Source organism: Manis pentadactyla, chromosome 4 (assembly GCF_030020395.1).
Source record: "Manis pentadactyla isolate mManPen7 chromosome 4, mManPen7.hap1, whole genome shotgun sequence".
NCBI classification, from domain to species: Eukaryota; Metazoa; Chordata; class Mammalia; order Pholidota; family Manidae; genus Manis; species Manis pentadactyla.
In genome coordinates, this window is record NC_080022.1 from 177268768 (window position 1) to 177289410 (window position 20643).

Sequence of the window (20643 nt, forward strand, 5' to 3'; positions counted from 1 at the left end):
AATAAAATATAATAATAATAATGATACTGTTGGAGCCTTACTTGACACATGAGGAAACTGAGGTACAAAGAAAGGTTAGGTGATTGCCTGAAGTCACACAGTTACTGAATGACTCAGGCATGACTGAAAGCCAAGCAGTCTAGTTCTAGAATCCATGCGCTTGACCACTTTGCTGTATCAGTGGGGCAATCAAAGGACAAGTGAGATTTGAAATGGAAATTTAGGTTACTTTTGGAACTAGTTTGACTTGATTAGCTTATAGCCAATGTTTAATGTTACTTCTGAAATAGTGTCCTTTTGCTCAAAGGCTGATCTTTGAGATCCCTAGGACCTTTTAGACAAAGACTGTCACCGATACCACATATCTTTTATAGCATAATAAACATTTTTTGAACCTCATATTAAAGATAGGTGTGCATATTTATAATAGTCATTTAAACTTTTTAAACCTTTTATGTGTTTTGTAATATGTCTTTGATATTTATAATATTTGGAGATGAATTTTCAAACCTTTAGGAATAACTATACAACTATAACAAGTTTTGAAAGTATTTTTCTCCTTTAGTATTTAGTTATTTGATTAGGAAGTAATTAACATTAAAATTAGTGTTCCAACTTGCTGTATTTTCTATAGTTATTTTAACTCTTCTAACTTAGTCAATTAATGTTGCAAGCTGTGCTTGTGGCAAGCACAAGTAAGAGAAAAATATAGGCATAGCTAGGTATTTCCTAAGAATCTTCATGAACTTATCTGCTTTTTGTCTCAGATTTATGTCCTGAGTTGGCTTTTCTTAGTCATCTAGCACCAGCTACTTTGGCACCATAATTCAAGTTAGCTTAATTTGTGTGTTTGTGTATGTGTGTGCATGTGTAATGTTTTCATACATATGTGTGTATGAGTAAACCTAGAAGTATAAATCTTCTATAAAGTAAGTTACCAGTTTTGAAGTCTGTACTTATCACGTGGATAACAAAAACCATCATCTAGATTCATATGGTTAGTTGAGCATTGACCCTACTACTTGCATTGATCAGCTAGAATTAATTGAGAGCATCATTTGTATGTTCCAATATTAGATGTGGCTATAGTTTCAGAATGAATCAAACTTCCCAAGTCTTGTGACCTGGTGGAAAAATTGTACCTGAATCATAGTCAGATGAATATTGGACCTAAGGATTTAGGATGGGGGGAGGAAATTCAAAATTATCTTTAGTTGTTTATGTTCATTTCTATGATTTTATTTACTGAAATTATGAACTGATCTTCTGCATCTTTAGGAAATTTTGGGAGCGATTTATTGCACTGTGTCATGAAAATAATAGCCTACATGGAATCACTTTTGAGCAGATCAAAGCTCAGCTAGAGGCTTTAGAGCTAAAGAAGACATATGTGTTGAATCCACTGGCACCTGAATTTATCCCCCGGGCTCTAAGACTTCAGCATTCAGGAAATATCAACAAATTGCAGCAGTCACCCCCCAAGGTAACGCCTGTTAATGAAATTGAAGAGGTTAAAGGGAGAGAACTGAGTGGAAGTGTCAGAGGTTTATTGGGCAGCAAGTTACCTTAAGTGTTGGAACTGAAGGTTGCATTTGGCAGCAAGCAGTTTCTGCAAGGGACTTGTCTAGTTTGCACATGTAAGTGAAAATACAGTGTGGTGTTTAGTCATGCTTAATGTCATAATCATCCTCAAAAAGTTTTTCAAGTACCTGATTACTTGTGGTGTCCTTTATATAACTTCCCAGTCCTCTCTACTGATAGACTTCTTTCAGCAAGATATGAATAAAACAAAGCAGTTTAAAAGACTATTACTCTTATTAAGAGCATGCCCTTATATTATTTACAAGGAATAATTTATAATAACAATATTTGTACAAAGAAAATAGTTAAAATCCTTTGTTAATGACCAATTCATTTCAAGTGGTATTTGACACAGTAAGAAAATTTAGCCAACTGCTTGAAGATTACCTTAGTTGATTTTGACCATTATGTGTTTTAAAAGAAGCAGACCAGTCAGAGGAGAGTAGGAGTAGTTCAGGAGGGAGTGAAGACCGCTTCTACTTTTGAACATAGTTATTTTGAGCTGAAATAGCTGGTTTATTTGTTAGGGTACCTGAAAAAAAATGCTTGCACTTACCATCTAGGAAAGAAAACTGTGAGAATGGCATGTTTATTAGTATTTGTTCTGGGTTTTGGTGTATTTATAGTCATTAGCATGGTACTGAAGTTACTGACATAAAAGTGTGTCAGTTTGAGGCTTCATTTAAAAAATGTAAAACCTTAGTACAGCACGGAGAATACAGTTAGTGATTCTGTCACATCGTATACATTGACAGTGACTACACTAGAAGTGGTGAGGATTTAATAATATGGGTAACTGTTGAGCCACTGTTGTATAATTAAAAGAGAAGAGAGCTACTTTCTGTGTTAATATACAGTTGTATGTTATTAGTTTAATAAAAATGGGCTTACTGTGCAATAATGCTTTAGTGATTGGGATTATTAGGGGATTAAGCATTTAGTATAAATCTTGTAGATTTCTAAAGGTTGAAATAGTAAATTAATAATCAACTTATTTATCAAACAGTTAACTTTCTTCAATGTGCCAACTCTTACGGTAGGAGCCAGAGAAGCACAGATAAGCGAATTAGCACCTCTCTATGCCTCCTCTTGTGACAGATGTTGGAGGGGTGATGGCCGGCTGGCAGCGTCGAGGCACTTTCCCTCACGGAGATCTTTCTTAGGAGTCTACTGAGCAGGTGGAGATAGTGAGAGAGATCGGGGAGGCATTTCAAGGACTAGAATACAATCTCCATTAGGGCAGATTTTTGCCTGTATTATTTACTGCTCCAGCATCTGTGCCTAGAACATCTGGCTTATCATAGGTGCTTAGAAGTAGTTTTTCGATGAGTAAGTGGAATTTAAGAAAGACTTCATACAAAAGGTGAGAGGTATGAGAGAACAGGCTCTGCAAGGAATGACAGGTAGGTTAGGGTATGTGAAGAGTAGGGAAAGCCAATTAAAATGTTGCAAAATCATTTTTCTCTTTGCACATTCTTAAATAAGTAGAGTAACTACAATAAAGTTACTTAATTGAGAATGTAGCCATCAATGAATGTAGCTAAATTGAAGCCATGATAGCATACTGGCCCTAAGCAAGATCCTGCAGTTTGCTTTCTATTTTTGTTTTAAAGGTGAAGAAAATAGATGTTGAATCCACTTGCTCTTCCAAAACCATAAACTCCCTGAAGACATAAGTCTTATTCTGTATACTTTTTATGACCCCTAGTGCTTGGCCCCACTCTTTGCACATAGTGGGTGCTCAGTAAGTATCTGATAAGTAGAATAATTGTTAATGCATTCAGTAAAGGGTAGTGTGGCTTTTTTCTTTCAGTGACAAGATTGTGTAATTAAAGGCCAAAGCAGCCATTTCCACAATTATTTTTAAAACTTCTTAGGAAATCTTCACTGATCCAACAGATACCATCTGTTATTTTTATGTCACTAACACAGTGGCTCACCAAGTTAATTATATACCTGATTATTTCAAATTATTGATTGTATCATATATAATAATAACCAACAACTTTAAATAATTGAGGTATAGTGAATCAAAGGTTATTTTTGTCACCCTATCTCCCTCCTCTCCCCAGTATTTTATTTTAGTCCCACCAAATTGTTCTGAGGTTTGAATTTGTTTTGGGGTCCTCTTGTATTTAACTTTCTATTGTGGAAAATTTCAAACATACTAGAGACTAGTATAAAGAATTCCCTGTCATCCAGCTTCATTAATTATCAGCTTAATCTTGTTTCATCTACAGCCCTTTCTCCATCCTACTACTACCAGATATTATACATTGGAGAATTTTGAAGCAAATCCCAGATATTTTATTTCATGTGCTAGAGTCTTTTGATGAAGGGGAATTTATATCATTGCTAGTGAAGAATATTTCTGAAAACATGATACTAAGCCTTACAATTTCCCCCCAAGTTTCCTTAATGTTTAACCTTTAACACAATTCTGTACATAAATATTAAGAATTAGTACTATTAATGTTAGACTAAGATTTAAAATCCCAGTCAGATTCCATGTAGATAAAAATCGGCAGAAGGGGGATGATGGTTAAAAATGCTCCAGTGCCTGCTTTGTCAGGGTTGTGTTTGGCAATAAAATATACTCCTAGCTGTGTAGCAATTAAATTACTTTATTCTCCCTACTAAGAGTCAGTTCTGTGGTAGCGTTTAAGGAAGGTACAGAACGTTAGGGGATCCAAGAGCCTCTAGTCCTAGCTAACCCTTCATTGCTTCACTCTTTCCAGGCAGCATTGATAGCAGAGTGTCTGTTTCATGGGCACCTGCAGAATTAGCAGGTAGAAAAACAATTTGCCTGTCTTCATTCTGCTTACTCCTAGGGCACTTGATGGGAGCAATGTTTGGAAGCTTTGATAAAATGGAACAGATTCATTTGCACACATTATAAAAACTATTCAGAGGATAGATAATATTCAGAAATGGATCCTCTGAAAAGACCATAGCATTATTTTGTGGATTTTAAATTGTGAGTTGTTTTTCACCATTTCTCTTTAGCTGCTTATGTTGTGTCTCACTATCCAGAAATAAGAAAAGATGTAAGCCTTGTGTACCTCAGTAGCCTCAGTGCCCAACCCAGGGGTGGACACAGGGTGGGCCCCCATAAAGATTTATTGAATGAGTAAATGGTAAACAATCAAAGAATGAGTGAAAAAATAAATATTTCAAATAAGTGATTGAGTAATAAGATAGTCCTCAAAAAAATAGATGCTTTGAACTACATTTGCTTATAAGAACCCTGACATTAATTAGCATTCTACCAAAGGAACACATGCTATCTGAGATTTATTAGCAGAGGTTTGGACTTATCATTATGTAGTGACTTTTATACATAGCTCTAGCTTACTATTACATTATTATTTTGTTTATAAGCTACCAAACACTGCATATTTTGTATAGACACTTAGTGTTCTACAGTCGTAATATGCTAGAGGAGCTTTTTTTGTATTAAACGTATGTACAGAGTGCTGAATTATGCTTGAAAGGCCCCAAGTTGTCACTTTCTTTTTGCATGACAGGCCCCAAGTTGTTTCTTAATTTACTATATCACACAGCACCCAGAGTACTGATATATACTGTCTGGCATGCTTTCAACTTTACAGTGTACGATTACCCTAGACTTTGGTTGGTTCCTCTTTGTATTGGTTTCCTATTGCTGCTTCAACAAATTAGCACAAACTTAGTGACCTAAAACAACACAAATTTATTATCTCATGTTTCTTTGGGTCAGATGTCCAGATTGCCTTGGTTGGTTCTTCAGCTGCAGGTCCCACAAGGCTAGGATCAAGGTGTTGGCTAACTGGGCTCTTATCTAGAGGCTGTGGGAAGAATTTGCTTCTAAGGTCATGCACGTTGTTGACAGAATCCAGCTTCCTGTGGTTGTAGGATTAAGATGCCTCCTTGCAGGCTGTCAACTGAGGGCCATTCTTAGCTTCTGGAGGCTTCTCTCTGGTTCTTGCATGTGGCCCCTACATCTCAGAGCCAGCAGTGGCACCTTGAATTCTCTCCCTTGAAATCTCTCTGACTTCCCTTTCTACCACATCATTTACTTCCTCTTCTGCCACATCTCTTTGACTCCAGCTGGAGAAATTCATCTGCTTTTAGGGCTCAATGTGATTAGTTTGGGTCCACCCAGATAATTCAGGATAATCTCTTATTTTTAAATCCATAACTTTAATTATATCTGCCGAGTCCTTTTGTCACATAACATATTCTTGGCTTCCTGGGGTTAGGGATTGGACATCTTTGGGGGGCCATTCTAACTACCATACTCTTAGGTCTTCACCTGCTATACAGTTGTCCCTGCTTGATGGGTTGGTTATTAGAGGCCAAGTAATCTAAGTGGTTTGTTACCTATGTCACTGACTTTCCTTTCTTCTGTCAGTGTATGCGCCCCTGTCTGCTCTTCTCACTTCTTACGTTTCTGATCTAATTCTTCCCACCGACTTCTGCCATCTCTGCTGCCTGCCCTTTTCACCTCTTCACTTTCTCTCTTTTCTTCTACCTGCTTTTCTTAGCACTTCTCTGTTCCTCAGAAGCTCATGTTTTATAGCTAGTGCCAATCACTGTGAACATTCCCTTTTGGTTAATGGATCAACTGCGATTCTTTTTTGACTGCTTTCTCTGACTTTCTGAGAGTCAGGGCTCAGCTACTCTTGCCTTCCCGTGACTAGCCAACTGGCCACGAGTCTTTGATGTTCAGTGCTGACCTGGGTATTTAATGCTGCTGACAGTGGGACAGGAGATCAATGAAGCATCGCTAGGCTTCTGCTTTGGTCAAGAATGAAATTGTCTTCCTGCTATAGACATTATCTCCCCCTTTAGTTTTCAGATGCAATGTACAAACAGCAAATTTGTATGTGTCTAAAAGTTGTATAATGTGCTACTTGTGCTGTAAAACGGCTTTATGTGTCACATTTAGCCAATGGAAAGAGAAAGAAATTTTTTTGAAGTCCAGAAATTCAGAACCATTTTCTCTTCTAATATTTCTGCCCCAAAGTCATCATTTTTAATGGTAGATAGTATACCACCACTACATGAGTCAGCCATTGCTTACTTAATAAATGCTCCATTGATGGACATTTAGGTTAACATTTTATCACATGTATAAATAGTGTTGATAGTGTTCTGATGAACGTCTGGTCCTAAATCCATTATTATTTCATTTGGATAAATTCCTAAAGTGGAATTACTATGTTAAAGTGTACACATATTTTTGATGCTTTTGATATATATTGCCAAATAGGTTTCTAGAAAATTTGTACATTTACTTAAGCAAATTATGATGGTGTGTCTTTTCTTGTTCCTTCAGTAAATTTTACAGTTTAAGATGCCTTGAATCTATCAAAATATCATAAATCCCAAACTGTATTACATCCATGTTACTGTTTTAAAGTTTCTCATCCTGAAGAACTGAAGACTGATTTTTCCCCTTGACTATCAACTTTCATATTTAATCATTTAATTCACAGAAAATTTCCAGTGAAGCTGCAAAGGAATATAATTTAGGTTTTCATCATTATGTATTTCTTTTTATACAAATAAAATGCATTAAAAAAAATAAAAATTTTAGAAATCCATAATTTGAAGCTGAGGAAACTTGAGGCCCAGCACCATGACTTAATCTTTAAAAAGAATGTTGGCTCAAAGAATTCTAATGGTTACTAATTACAGACTCACAGTCTTTACATTTTAATTTGAATAGGATTAGGAATGTGATTATTGTTTTCTAATATTAAATGTATTTAAGTTATTATACATTTTTTTTTTCTGTTAAGGGGAAAAGCCTCCATCATACTCAGAATGATCATTTCCAGAATGATGGAATTGGTAAGTGGAAAAATTAGCCCTTTGAAAACTTGCTTTTATGATATGATATTTACCCCCAATTTTAGCAATAGAAAGAGGAGTACGGTGAGAGGGATGGACACATGCATATAGACAGACACACACACACTTTGGAACTCACTTAACTCTTATTCAGCACGTGCAGTCTTGTGAATGCTTTGATATGTCATTTCTGAAAAGGAGTGAGTTTGTAGGTACCTAGGTACATATCTAGAAGTTTTGAGGAAAATCATTTAAGCCTTCTATTGCAACATAAGGTTTTGCAACATATTTATATCCTACAAGTGCTGGCTCATACAAATTTCAAGATAAAGTTTAAGTGATTTAAAATGTTGCAGAATCATCTTTTAACATAATAATTCCCTTATCATCATCTTGTCTGTGGTTGTATTACTAAAGTCAAAACTTTATTCTGAAGAATAGTATATATTTTCCTAGTCTTAGAAGAATGTTTGCTGAGAATGTGTGTATGTGGATGGTTATCTCTGTTGAAGGACACATCTCCAGCTCCTCAGAAGACATTTAAAATTATGCCAGTTTACAAAAGGAATACTTTGAGGGGCCATCAGGTGAGAAATTGGGGATCAACAGAGGTGAGGCTTAGAACCTCACCCCCCCTGTTCTGAGAGAAATCTTCCGCACACGTGGATGTTTTATTGCCCTTGTCTAGCTTGGATTAACACATAGTCTACAGGCACACACCTGATCATCTACACTTGCTCTCTTACAGCACTAAACTATGTTTTCTACCTTTATCTTGCATCTACGTACCACTTCAGCATTTTATTAGAAATAATAATAATAATAAAGAGAGAAATGTGGTATCCACATATAAATCAAGTATAAAAATCAAACGAATATTCATATTTGAACTCATTGTTTATAGTTCATAATGCATGATCAAAACTGAAAGTTTCTGTGATGACTGCCCTTGTACTGTTCACCATGTAAGAACTTATTCACTATGTAAGAATTTATTCACCATGTAAGAATTTGTTCGTTATACTTCAGAAGATTGGAGACTGTTGAGAATTAGGCTTGGGGTTGATTAATGATTGTGCATTGAGTCCCCTATACAGAATTTTATTGTTGTTAACAACCATTTGATCAATAAATATGAGAGATGCCCTCTCAAAAAAAAAAAAAAAAAAGTACAGACTTTCAATTGTAAAATAATTAAGTAACCGGGATGTAATGTATAGCATAAGGAATATAGTCAAAATATTGTAACAACTTTATATGGTGATAGCTGGTAGCTAGGATTATCATGTATATAAATGTTGAATCACTGTGTTGTACACCTGAAACTAATGTAATACTGTGTGTCAGCTACCCTTCAATAAAAAATAATTATCTACAAAAAAAAAAAAAAGGAATACTTTGTGTGTAGCAAGCTAATTTTAGGGAACATTATACAATGGTTATTTTTTAAAAATATGCTTGAGTCTTCCATACTGGTAATTCTTTGATTATAATATAGCTTATGACAAACCTGGGAAATTTATTTTGCTGTTGGATGATTTAAATTATTTCTGTCTAGGTGAATATGTATAGCTGTTAAGTACATCCTTTCTCTTTATTTTTCAGTTCAACCCAATCCTTCCGTACTTATTGGCAATCCTATTAGAGCATATACTCCTCCGCCCCCTCTTGGACCTCACCCAAATTTGGGGAAATCTCCAAGCCCTGTTCAAAGAATAGATCCTCACACTGGGACAAGTATTCTTTATGTACCTGCTGTCTATGGAGGGAATGTAGTCATGTCGGTGCCTTTACCTGTAAGTGACGTTTGAGATACTCTCTATTGAGTAAAATAAAATAGCCTTCACTAAATTAGTAACTATCCCAAATAGGGTTCTAGGAACCTCTTTTTTTTTTTTTTTTTAACTTTAGTGCCTGTAAGCTTCTTTTAAAGCAGCTCTTGTCTTTAACCTTCATATTTTGAGATGACCAAAGAAATTTGAATCGTTGCTTACAATGTGTTACTGGAATGTCAGTGGCTATGAAGAAATCTGTAAATTGGATGTTTTGCCTTTGTATTCCTTTAAAATATTTTTACTGGGGAAGCTTGGGCGAAAAGTTAACAGAGCTAGTAAATTGGTCTCGTGTTTTGTAAAGTGATATTTTAATTTTGGTTTTTGCTTTTTAAAAATTCTTGTGTAACTCACTGATCCTTCCTAAGAAATCAGTTGTTGGGAGGAGACAAAAAGGCTTGGATTAGTTTAGCTTTCTTGGATCTAAATTTATCTGAGAACACTGGTACTTAAAAACATTGTTAAGTCCTTTCTAAGACTACAAAGTTTTAAAGGGCTTCCAAATTATGTAAAATATGTTTTTATTTCCTTTAAGATTTTTAAAATAATTTGGCAATTTTGTTAATTTGTTGATATACTGATATTTCCAAATCCAGGAATTTTAGCCTAGAAAAATATTTCATTTAAGACCAAGTATTGTAATTTCAGGCAGAGGTGATTATTGCCAAGGATCTTTGATATCCCTACCCACACCCCAGAAAGGGAAAAATGCCCAGTTGCAAACATTTCTCAGCCATATTGGTTGTGATAGTTCACAATCACGGCAGCCAATGAGAATAACTGTCAGTAAGAAATACGTAATTCATGCCCATTTCCCATAGACTTTCAATTTTGGGTGAGTTATTTCTCCCCAGACAGCCTGGCAACATTATACATCATTTGCTTTAAATAGTAAGTCCCTTAGGGTTTATATTTCATTTTACTAGGTCAAAGACACTTTTATTTTACAAGATTTCTAAGAGTCTGCATTTAAAGTTATATTATAATGAAACAATAGGGGCAGCAGCTCAGATGTCTTGTATTTATGTTAATATGCAGAAATTATATATTTAGACATACCTAAAGAAAATTCCTGTTTCTATGCTTTAAGAGTTGAATTAATCTAAATCATTAATTAAATTATTGATGTGTTTGAATTCTGCCTACAATAAATGAACATTAAATGATTTGGTTTTTCATGTAAAGTTGGAATACCTATATTTTGAGTTTGAGTATTTGGACTAAATTCTCTTTTATTTTTTTCCCTGCTCTCTTATTCAATCTGTTAAGCTATATAACTATGCAGTTATGACTTTAAAAGATAATTTTCATGGTAATCTCTGACATTTATATGTTCCTATTGAGGGGAAATGATTAAAGACTGTGAAATGATTTAATGCCTCAAGGAATAACTACCAATTTTAAGTCCTCAATTTCTTCCTAACCTGAAAAATGATCAATTTCCCCTTATATGCTACAGATTTAGGGAAACATTTTTGGCTAATTAAGTTAAAAACATACAAACAAAAAACATAGTACTAATTCTGCCAGTTGTTACTATTAGCATCAACTTTGTAGTTATTCATTTTTTTAAAATTAACATTTCTCTGTGTGTTTGCTTTTTCCTAATCAACAAAACTACAGTATTTTGCCAAGATGTACTTAATGTATTTATCTTATTTCTTACAATAACCTAGGTGCCATGGACAGGATACCAGGGTAGATTTGCAGTTGATCCTCGAATCATTACACACCAGGCAGCGATGGCCTACAATATGAACCTCTTACAGACGCATGGACGGGGTTCTCCTATACCTTATGGCCTTGGGCATCATCCACCTGTCAGCATAGGGCAACCACAAAACCAGCATCAGGAGAAGGATCCACATGAGCAAAGTCGAAATGGTGAGTTGCTTTTCTGTTCTCATGTTCCTGAATTGATGGTAAGTTAAGTTGTATCAACATACAAAGTTCCCTTACTAGGAAGAATGTTAACTCATTCATGGATTATAGATCTCTATGAGAAAGAATCTGTTGTAAAAACTATGGATCCTCTCTCCAGAAGGTACAAATGTATATACAGATACAAAGACTGCATGTAATTTACCACTTACTGGTATTACCAATTTCCTGAAAAAATAACGAATTTTAATATTTACAGTGTTTCAAATGATAGTCATTTAAAATTGAGATAGAAAACCCTTTCACCTTAAACATTTTGTTGATCCAAAATACTTTTGTAACATCAAACATTAATGCTACTGTGGCAATTGTTGATTTAAAATTGTAACTTCTTGTGCAAATCATAGTCTTTTGTCTACTAGAATTATAAAATTATCCACTGTATTTCTAGTCTGGTTTATTGAGGTACAGTTTATATACAGTAAAATTTACCCCTTTAAAATGTTCATATTGGCATGTGTTTTGACAAATATACAAAGTTGTTATCCAACACCAAAATCAGGATATAGGATATTTCCATTACCTGAAGACGTTCCCTCATATCCCTTTGCTGTCAGTCTCCTCTTCCAACCCCCAAGCCTTGGGCAACCGCTAATCTGACTTTTGTGTCTGTACTTTTGTTTTTACTCTAGTATGTCTATACATGGAATCACAGTGTACATAGTTTTTTTGTGTCTGGCTTTGTTCACTTCACTTAATGCTGTTGAGATGCGTTAATGTTGTCTGTGTCTGCTTGTTCCATTTTACTGTCAGTTAGTATGCCATTATATAAATGTGCCACAGTGTTTTTATCTATCAGTCAACTGAGGGACACCCTAGCCCTTTCTGATTTTTGGCTATTATGAATGAAGCTGCTATAAACATATGTGTGAACATATGTTTTCATTTCTTTTGGGTAAATACCCAGGAGTGAGATTGTAAGCATATTGTAAATTCATAGTTAACTTGATAAGAAACTGCCATACTATTTTCCAAAGTAGCTAAACCATTTTTCATTTCTACTAGTAATATATGAGATTTCCAGTTGCTCCATATTCTCATTAACCCTTGGTTTGTCAATCTCTTTAATAATGTTATCCTTGCTAGTGGATATCTGATAGTATCTGATTATAGTATTAATTTGCATGTTCCTAATGACTAATAATGTTCAGTATCTTTTCTTTGGGCTTATTTGCCATGTGTATACCTTTGGTGAAGTGTCTATTCATATCTTTTGCCCTTTTTGTTGTCTTATTAAGTTATAAGAGTTATTTGTACATTCTGGATACAAATATTAATTACATTTGTTTTGTTTTGATACATGTTTTGAAATTAGATATAATTAGTTAGATATATGTTTTGAAAATATTTTCTCCCAGGATGTAGCTTGCCTTTTCATTTCTCAACAGTACCTGTCTAAAGAGCAGAAGTTTCTATTTTTGATGAAGTCCAGTTTATCCATTTTTTTCCTTTTATGAGTCATATTTTTCATGTTGTGTGTAAAATTTGTTTTACATAATCCAGGATCACAAAGATCTTCCGTGTTTTTTTCCTGAAGGTTCATAGTTTTAGCTATTGTATTAGTTCCATTTTGAGTCAATTTTTGTTTCTAGTGTCAAGTAAGTATTGAAGGGTTTTGTTATTTTGTTTTGTTTTTGCATATATATGTTCAGTTGTTCTAGCATCATTTGTTGAAAACACTGCCCTTCCTTCATTAAGTTAATTTGGTGCCTTTGTTGAAAATCAGTTGACCACATATATAAAGTCTCTGTTCTGTTCTGTTGATGCATGTCTTGATTACTATAGCTCTATAAAAGTCCTGAAATCAAGTAGTGTAAGTCCTTCAGCTTTGTTGTTCTTTTTCAAAATTCTCTGTTCCAGGTGCTTTGCATTTCCACATACATTTTAGAATCAGCTTGTCAGTTTCTACAAAAAATGCTTGCTGTGATCTTGTTGAATCTGTAGGTCAGTTTGTGGAGAATTGACATCTTAACAGTATTGAGTCTTTTGATGTATGAACAGGATCTCTCTCTCTCTCTCTCTAAGTTTTTAAATTTCTTTCAGCTTTCTTTTTTTCTTAAGTTTTCAGTATACAACCTTGTACATATTTTGATAAGGTGAAAGTTTAGATCAATATAGGTATTTACTGTTAAAATTTTCCTCCTCAGTAGTGCATCCCACAAATTTTGATGTTGTGTTTTCATTTCATTTAGTTCAGTGTACTTCCTAATTTCTCTTGGATTATTTAGAAAGGTGAGCTTTAATTTCCAATTTTCTAAGGATTGAGGATGGGATTTTCTAAGAATTTTTCTATTACTGATCCCTACTTTAATTCCTTTGTGGTAAGAGAACATATTTTGTATGACTTGAATCCTTTTGAATTTATTGATTTTTTGTTTTTCATGGCTTAGTATATGCTCTACCTTTGTACATGTTCCATGTACACTTGAGAATGGGGTGCTGTATAACTGTTAATTAGGTCTAATTGGTGGATAGTCTGCTATATCCTTTCTGAAAATCTGTCTGCATTAAAAAAAATAAATATTGAGAGGGATATTGAAGTCTCTAGATACAATTGGTATTTGTCTACTTTTCCTTTAAGTTTTGTTTGATTAATTTTGAAGTTCTATTATTATGTGCATAAATATTTTAGATTATATGTTTTTGAGTAACTAACTCATTTATTATTATAGAATGACTGTTTTTATCCCTGGTAATATTCTTTGCTCTGAAGTCTACTTTGCTTAATATTAGTAGCCACTTTAGCTTTCTTTTGACTATTCAGCATGGTATATCTTTTTTTGACATTTTACTTTTAATAATATATTTATGTCTTTATATTTAGAGTGCATTTTTTTAGGTAGTATATGGTTGGCTCTTGATTTTCTTTTAATCCGGTGTATGATCTCTGCTTTTTAATTGGTAGTGTTTAGACCATTTATATTTAATGTAGTTATTGATATAGTTATGTTTGATTTTATCATCTTACCCTCTGTTCTTAATTTGTCCAATCTGTTTTTTGTCCCCCCCCACCCCATTTTCCTTTTTCCTGCCTCCTTTTGGATTAGTTGAATATTTCTTATGATTCCATCTTATCTCCTTTATTGGCTTATTAGCTATAACTGTTTGTCATTTTAGTATTGCTTTAGGTTTTATAGTAGACATCTTTAACTTATCATAGTCTACTTGCCAATTTATATTTTACCACTTCAAGAACCTTACAGTGTTTTAGTTTTTCATCTCCTGGCCTTTATGATATTGTTATCATGCATTTTATACTTCAGTATAGAGAGTTTTAAATAATAAGAAAAATAATCTTTTGTATCTATCCATGTAGTTAGCATTTCTAATGATCTATTTCTTTCTGTATATTCATGTTTCCATCTGATAGAATTTTCTTTTCTGCCTGAAGGATTTCTTTTAACATTCCTGTAGTCCAGGTCTATTGATAAATTCTTTAAGCACTTGTATGTCTGAAAATGTTTTTATTTCACCCTCACTTTTGAAAGATATTTTTGCAGTGTATAGAATTCTTAGTTGACAGTTTTTATTGTTTTGTTGCTGACATTGTTCCCAGTGAGAAATCTGAGTCATCCTTATCTTTGTTGTTCTGTATATAATGTGCCTCTTTTTCCTTCTGACTTCCTTAAAGAGTTTCTTTTTATACCTGTTTTAGTAATTTGGTTGTAGTATTTCTTGGTGCATTTTTCTGTATGGTTCTTGTGTTGGGGTTTGTTGAACTTTTTGGATCTGTGGATTTACACTTTTCATCAAGTTTGGAAATTTTTTACCTATATTTCCTCAGATTTTTTTGTTTCACCTCTTCATCTTTTCTTCAGGAATTCTAACCACCCATATATTAGGCTGCTTAAAGTTTCCCCACAGTGCACAGATATGATTTTCTATTTTTTTCTTTTTTCTTTTTGTTATGAGAATTGCTATACCTTCTAAGTTTTTTCTTTGCGATGTCTTATCTGCTGCTAATTCTATCTAGTGTATTTTTCAACTTAGACATTGTAGTTTTCACTTGCAGTTTAGTAGTAAGGTTGTTATGAAAATTCATTGTACAAAGTTCCAGTGGCATTCTTAAAAGGATGTTTTTGAACAAGAACCCAAATCAAAGTGTCTATCAGGGAATTTAAAATATCCAGCAGTTAATACTATAGATTAAAAGCCCTTCACAGGCATGAAATAGAATTATTTAAGTCTATCATAATTGTGATTTCTTAACCTTAATTTTGCTTCCTCTATTCATCACCCACTTATATTCAGTTTGATACCTATTACTTTTAAATAGTATAACTACATTCCTTTCAGAATATCTTTATTTAGTTTATATTCCTTTATTAACTTTAATCGACATTTGGAATTTTGCTTAGTTGCATTTGTAATTGGTCAAAGCATTGAGCCTGTAGAAATATGCAAGAATGCTAAGGCCTTTTCTGTGTCTAGTTTAAGAAAATGAGGCTGTAAATTCCTGGAGAGTGGGAAATTATCTTTGGGATTATTGGATATTTTAAGGTTATGTCCTTAGGAAGCTTTTGTATTTCAGTGAGGTTTGCTTCATTTATAAATATTCCTTCTTGTAGAGAAACCGCTACTCTGAAAATTTAAGAACAAAACTTAAGTAGTAGTATACATTAGTAATAATGGGTGAAAAAAGTTTTAAATATTCTACATCTGTGTCTAATATTGGATGGTCATTGGAAATGTAATATCCATTGCAGACAATTTATAAGAATTTTAAAATATTTTCTTAGGTAAAAGTGAAACAAATAACCCTGGACCTGAGATTAATAAAATTCGAACACCAGAGAAAAAGCCTCCAGAATCAAAACAGGTATGCTGCCTAATACAGTGAATTCAATGTTTTAATGAATTTAGTCTGGTTGATCATCTTGGAATCTTGACGTTTTTAAGAAAATGACCTGCTCTTCAGTGTCTGTCTTTGACGTCTGTTGTCTCACGTGGCCCTGGGGGCTCTTGTTGCCCTTCCTCCCTTCGCCTTCCCTTTGGCTCCGTCATTTCATTCATCAGCATGCTTTTCCCAAATTGTGTTATTCTGTGAAAGGCTTGCATTTAGATACTTTCCATGATTAAGTAGCAAATGAGGGCACAGCTATAGATGTATCATTGAAAATTATCTCAGAATGGGAAGAGCTGTTACAGTAAAGAACTAAGACTTAACTTCTTAACTTCAAGTCCCTCACCTTGTTCTCTCATCATACCCACAGCATAAATCCTTGATTCTTTATATACTGGTTCATCTACTTTCTCTGCTTCTGTGCTTGTGAACCAGTTAGGGAAAATCAAATCATTGGTTGAATTAGTGCTACTAGAGATTAATGTCTTCTAATCTCAGGGAACCCATGGAGCACCTCTTCATTTTTTTTATGTGTACCTACCTCTCTTTGCTTAATTTTCTCAGCAGTTCTTTCATGCCTCATTACCTCCCACCTTCTGTTATCCTTATGGTCAGGGGATGACTTTGCCCTAGACTTATGTCATCAGGATTTCACCCTGTTACCCTAAAACCTTAGACTTGTCACTTTTCTGTATCCTTGAATATCCTTACTTCCTTAAGACAGATAAAGGTCTGGTGGAAGAATTCCAGTCTCAGAGGAAGAGTCTCCATTAAGACTAATTTCTCCTCTTCTGGTCACCTCACAGACCTTATCCCTTCTCCTACTTTATCCTTAGTTCCTTTCCAGCTCCCAGTTCTTCCTCCTCAAACAGTAAGTAAGTTGGTGGATAGACTGTTCTGAAAAGACACTTTCTTTGGCCTTCATCTCCTTTATAGCTACTGCTTAAATTCTCCTTTCCACCTCATCTCTTATATGCCCCTTAACCAGAATAGTCTAGTATTAGACGTCAATATGTCACTGAAACTATTAAACTTCCAAGTGACGAAATCTTACGAACACACTTCAGTTTAGTCTTACTTGGCTTTTCTTTGGTGTTTGGCACTACTTTCTACTTCTTTCTTCTTGGCCACCATGTTTCTTTTGGTTTCTTTGACACACATTTCTAGTTTTCACAACTCTTTCTAATATGACCTTCTGTCTCTTTTGTAAGTTCCTGTCCACCCCCTTCCCATCTGTCCCTAGTCCTTAAGTTGGGGTTTCCGGGGTTCTGTCACTGCCCTACACCTCTCTTTGCATTCTTTGTTTCTTACTATAAACTGGTCCAATTCCATGAATTTAAATACCTGCTCCATGATGATGACTACCAAATCCAGCCTCTGCCTTGCTTTAAGCAACTGTTCTGTATATGTCCCCGAGCAGCTCTGACACATAGTTTCTACAACTAGAAAGACTCAGTACCCACTGGCGGAGTTGCAGTGCAAATGAAGCAGCTGGGGAAACCCCTGATATGGAGTAAGAGGGGCACTGCAGTGAAAGTAGAAGTCTTTATGTTTTGAAAGAGGTGCCGAGAGAGAATAAACGGTACCTGAGGATGGTACAGCAGCAGCTGTAGTCGGAGGCCGTTTAGGACAAAACCAACCACAAGCAGTCTTAAGTGCTATCAGAGCAACTGAAGCCAAGATAGCTAAGTGTCTCTCATGTCTTTGCTTTTAAATTTCTGTTATGATCTTTCCCTGTTAGGAGACTCAGCAACTTGATAGACATGTTTCATTTTTTTCCCCATCTTAGTGCTTTGTCCTGGGGTCTAGGGGCAAAAATATTCCTAGCTCTCCATGAGTCAGTACCTCAGTATTAAGAGGAAAGTGAGGAGATCATCTAATTCTGATAATAGTAGACTTAGACGCCTTCAGACCTTCCGGCCCTCTCTCCTGCTTTGCCCACTGTAGTGTCGTAGAGTAGCACAGTCTTGATCTAAGTTTCTATGGTGCTGGCCTGGCCTCCTGCCCATGTCAAAGTGAAGGAGGCAGTTAAAACAGCAGCTTACCCACAACCTTGACATCTAATCATGGTCTCCCTTATGTGATCAGAGGAATGCATGTCAACCGTGTCTTCTGGGAAAAAAGTATACCCCAGCTGAATGTAGCTTAAGAAGATGAAGATTTATGGGAGAAAATGTTTGTTGATGAAGAACTTTAATCCGGTTCAGAGATATTTGAAGAGCAGGCACTGTAGCTGCTTGGGGCAGAGTTATCATCTGCTTCTCATTTCCTTTTCTAGACAATTTATATACACCCAGTGATCTTAAGGACCTTATTGGCTAGATTCGATGGCAGTCCATCTAAGCTAGTGATTAGAGATGAGAATGCACTTGAGGGATGATTGGCACAAAACTACCGCTTACTGCAATAGCCTGGTCACCAGGGGTACCTCAGCTCCATTTCAGGAGCAAGCTACTTGTTCTGTGTTCTTGGGAGGGGTCAGTTCCATGTCTAACTTGAGAGCCTTTGGTGAAGCAAAGTACTCTGCAGTCCTCAGTAACTATTTCAGCATTGAAGCTTGTAAGGAGACTGATATACTAAAGCAGCTCACCGAGTGTTTTAACAGATACAGAAAAGAAAAATAGCCTCTTTCCGCTGGATATTTCATTTTTAACACTGTTACCACTATGTTTCAAACTTGTGTTTCAGAAGGATGTCAGCATTCTTTAGCTTACAAATTTTTGGTGGCTTGCTGCAGTTTAGAGGATTAAAAAAGTTCATACTCAGTTTTGAATTATTCAGGGTTTTGTGTAATTGGGCTCTTGCAATTTTATTTGATGGCAGGATGGAGAAAACTAACCTATAAGCAAGAGAAGTTATAGCTCCATGTACATAAAGCTTCTCGTGCTTCTCAAATCTACCATACTTTTTCTCCTCTCTCTTTGTATAAACTGTTACCTTTACCCAGAATGTCCTTCTCTTACTTGTAAATTCCAGCTCTTTATGCTAGAGTCAGTTCAAATGCCATGGACTCTGTGAAGCCACCTTTAATTTTCTTAGGCACTAGGATCTTGCATCACATCTTTTTACAGCACTTCTAATTTTATGTTTACATGTTCGTGTCCTCTACCGGTCTCTAAGCCAGGGCTTAGCAAACTTTTTCTGTGAAAGGCCAGGTAGTAAATCTTTAGAATTTGTGGACCATACAGTTTTTGTTGCAAACACTCAAGGGTTCTGTTGCACACACTCAACTCTTCCATTATAGTGAGAAAGCGGCCATAGACAATACGTAAATGAATGAGTGTGGCTGTGTTCCAATAAAACTTTATCTGCAAAAATCCAGTGGGCTGGAAGTGTGCTGGGGGCCCTAGTTTGCCAACCCCTGCTCTAAGCTCTTGAGGGTACAGGTAAGTCTTCCTATTGCTTTTTAAATTTCCAGCAGGCACAGTGCCCTTGGTAGGCCCTCGGTAAATGTTTGTTGAGAGAGTAAATGTCAATACCTGATGACAAAAATTAACGGCCAAACAGGTTGTACAAAGGTAATTTCGTATTTGTTCACTTCAAAGTTGTTTAAATTGAGACAAGTGGGGTTTTATTAATTAATATAGATATGTTTGAGGAAAGAGATATATATAAAAACAATAAAGTTGGAGGAAAGAACACAATGATTTATATCAGAAGGAAATAAATGGTTATCTTTCCAAGGAAGACAGTATGAAATTAAAAATAATATTTTTAAAGGAATTAAGGTGGATATGCTAATAAAATAGCAGGATCTCATGATTCAAACTTCATATGCTGTTTTTTCTGTTTTACCCTTCCTAATATAAAAAATATTTGTTCTCTTATTTGATTGCCAGAAAGTGATTGGGTGGGGCCCAGCATTCTTGCTATTACTGATTAAGAATGTATCATATCCTTTAGATGTGCTAGCAGTGGGGAAAGGTGGCGAGCCACAGGATGCAGATCTTCGGCATTTAAAAAAGACTTTTTTTTTTCTAGATTGATTTGGAATCAAATTCACAGAACAGAAGTCCTGAATCACGTCCTGGTGTTGTTTATCCCAATACCAAATTTCATCGCAAAGATAATCTCAACCCAAGACACATAAATCTCCCTCTTTCGGCTCCCCATGCACAGTATGCAATCCCCAATCGTCATTTTCATCCCCTTCCCCAGCTGCCAAGACCACCATTTCCAGTTCCACAGCAGCACGCCTTGTTAAATCAGCAGAATAATTTGCCTGAGCAACCAAATCAAATGCCGCCCCAACCAAATCAGGTAGTCCAGCAGCAGAATTCACTGAAGCAGCTGACTCAGCAGCCACCTTCCCAGCTCTCTCCTGCCTACCAGGCAGGACCCAACAGTGCTTTTTTTAATAGTGCAGTTTCTCATCGACCACACTCCCCTCCTGCGGAGGCTGTGATTCCTGAGCAGCAGCCCCCTCCCATGCTGCAAGAAGGCCCTAGTCCTCTGAGAGCCATCACGCAACCTGGCCCCATTCTTCCTTCACATCTGAATAACTTCACTGATGAGAACCCCCCAGGATTGCCTATAGGGGAGGCTTTAGGTAAGTTCTCCTGTCACTGCTAGATGTGACAGATTCACATCTAGAGATTACTTAAAATG

At 35.5% G+C, this 20643-nt stretch overlaps 1 protein-coding gene across 5 annotated transcripts in view; it reads left to right on the forward strand.

Annotated features, from left to right (window-relative positions):
- The window catches only part of HELZ (helicase with zinc finger), a 169885-nt gene that overhangs the window by 110426 nt on the left and 38816 nt on the right, over positions 1-20643 (forward strand). For all 5 annotated transcript variants that reach the window (XM_057501628.1, XM_036899734.2, XM_036899735.2 and 2 more), the window contains 6 exons: positions 1279-1483; positions 7368-7419; positions 9025-9215; positions 10928-11135; positions 15932-16011; positions 20017-20584. In XM_057501628.1, coding sequence (XP_057357611.1) covers positions 1279-1483; positions 7368-7419; positions 9025-9215; positions 10928-11135; positions 15932-16011; positions 20017-20584 — 1304 coding nt within the window. The remainder of the gene's footprint in view (positions 1-1278; positions 1484-7367; positions 7420-9024; positions 9216-10927; positions 11136-15931; positions 16012-20016; positions 20585-20643) is intronic.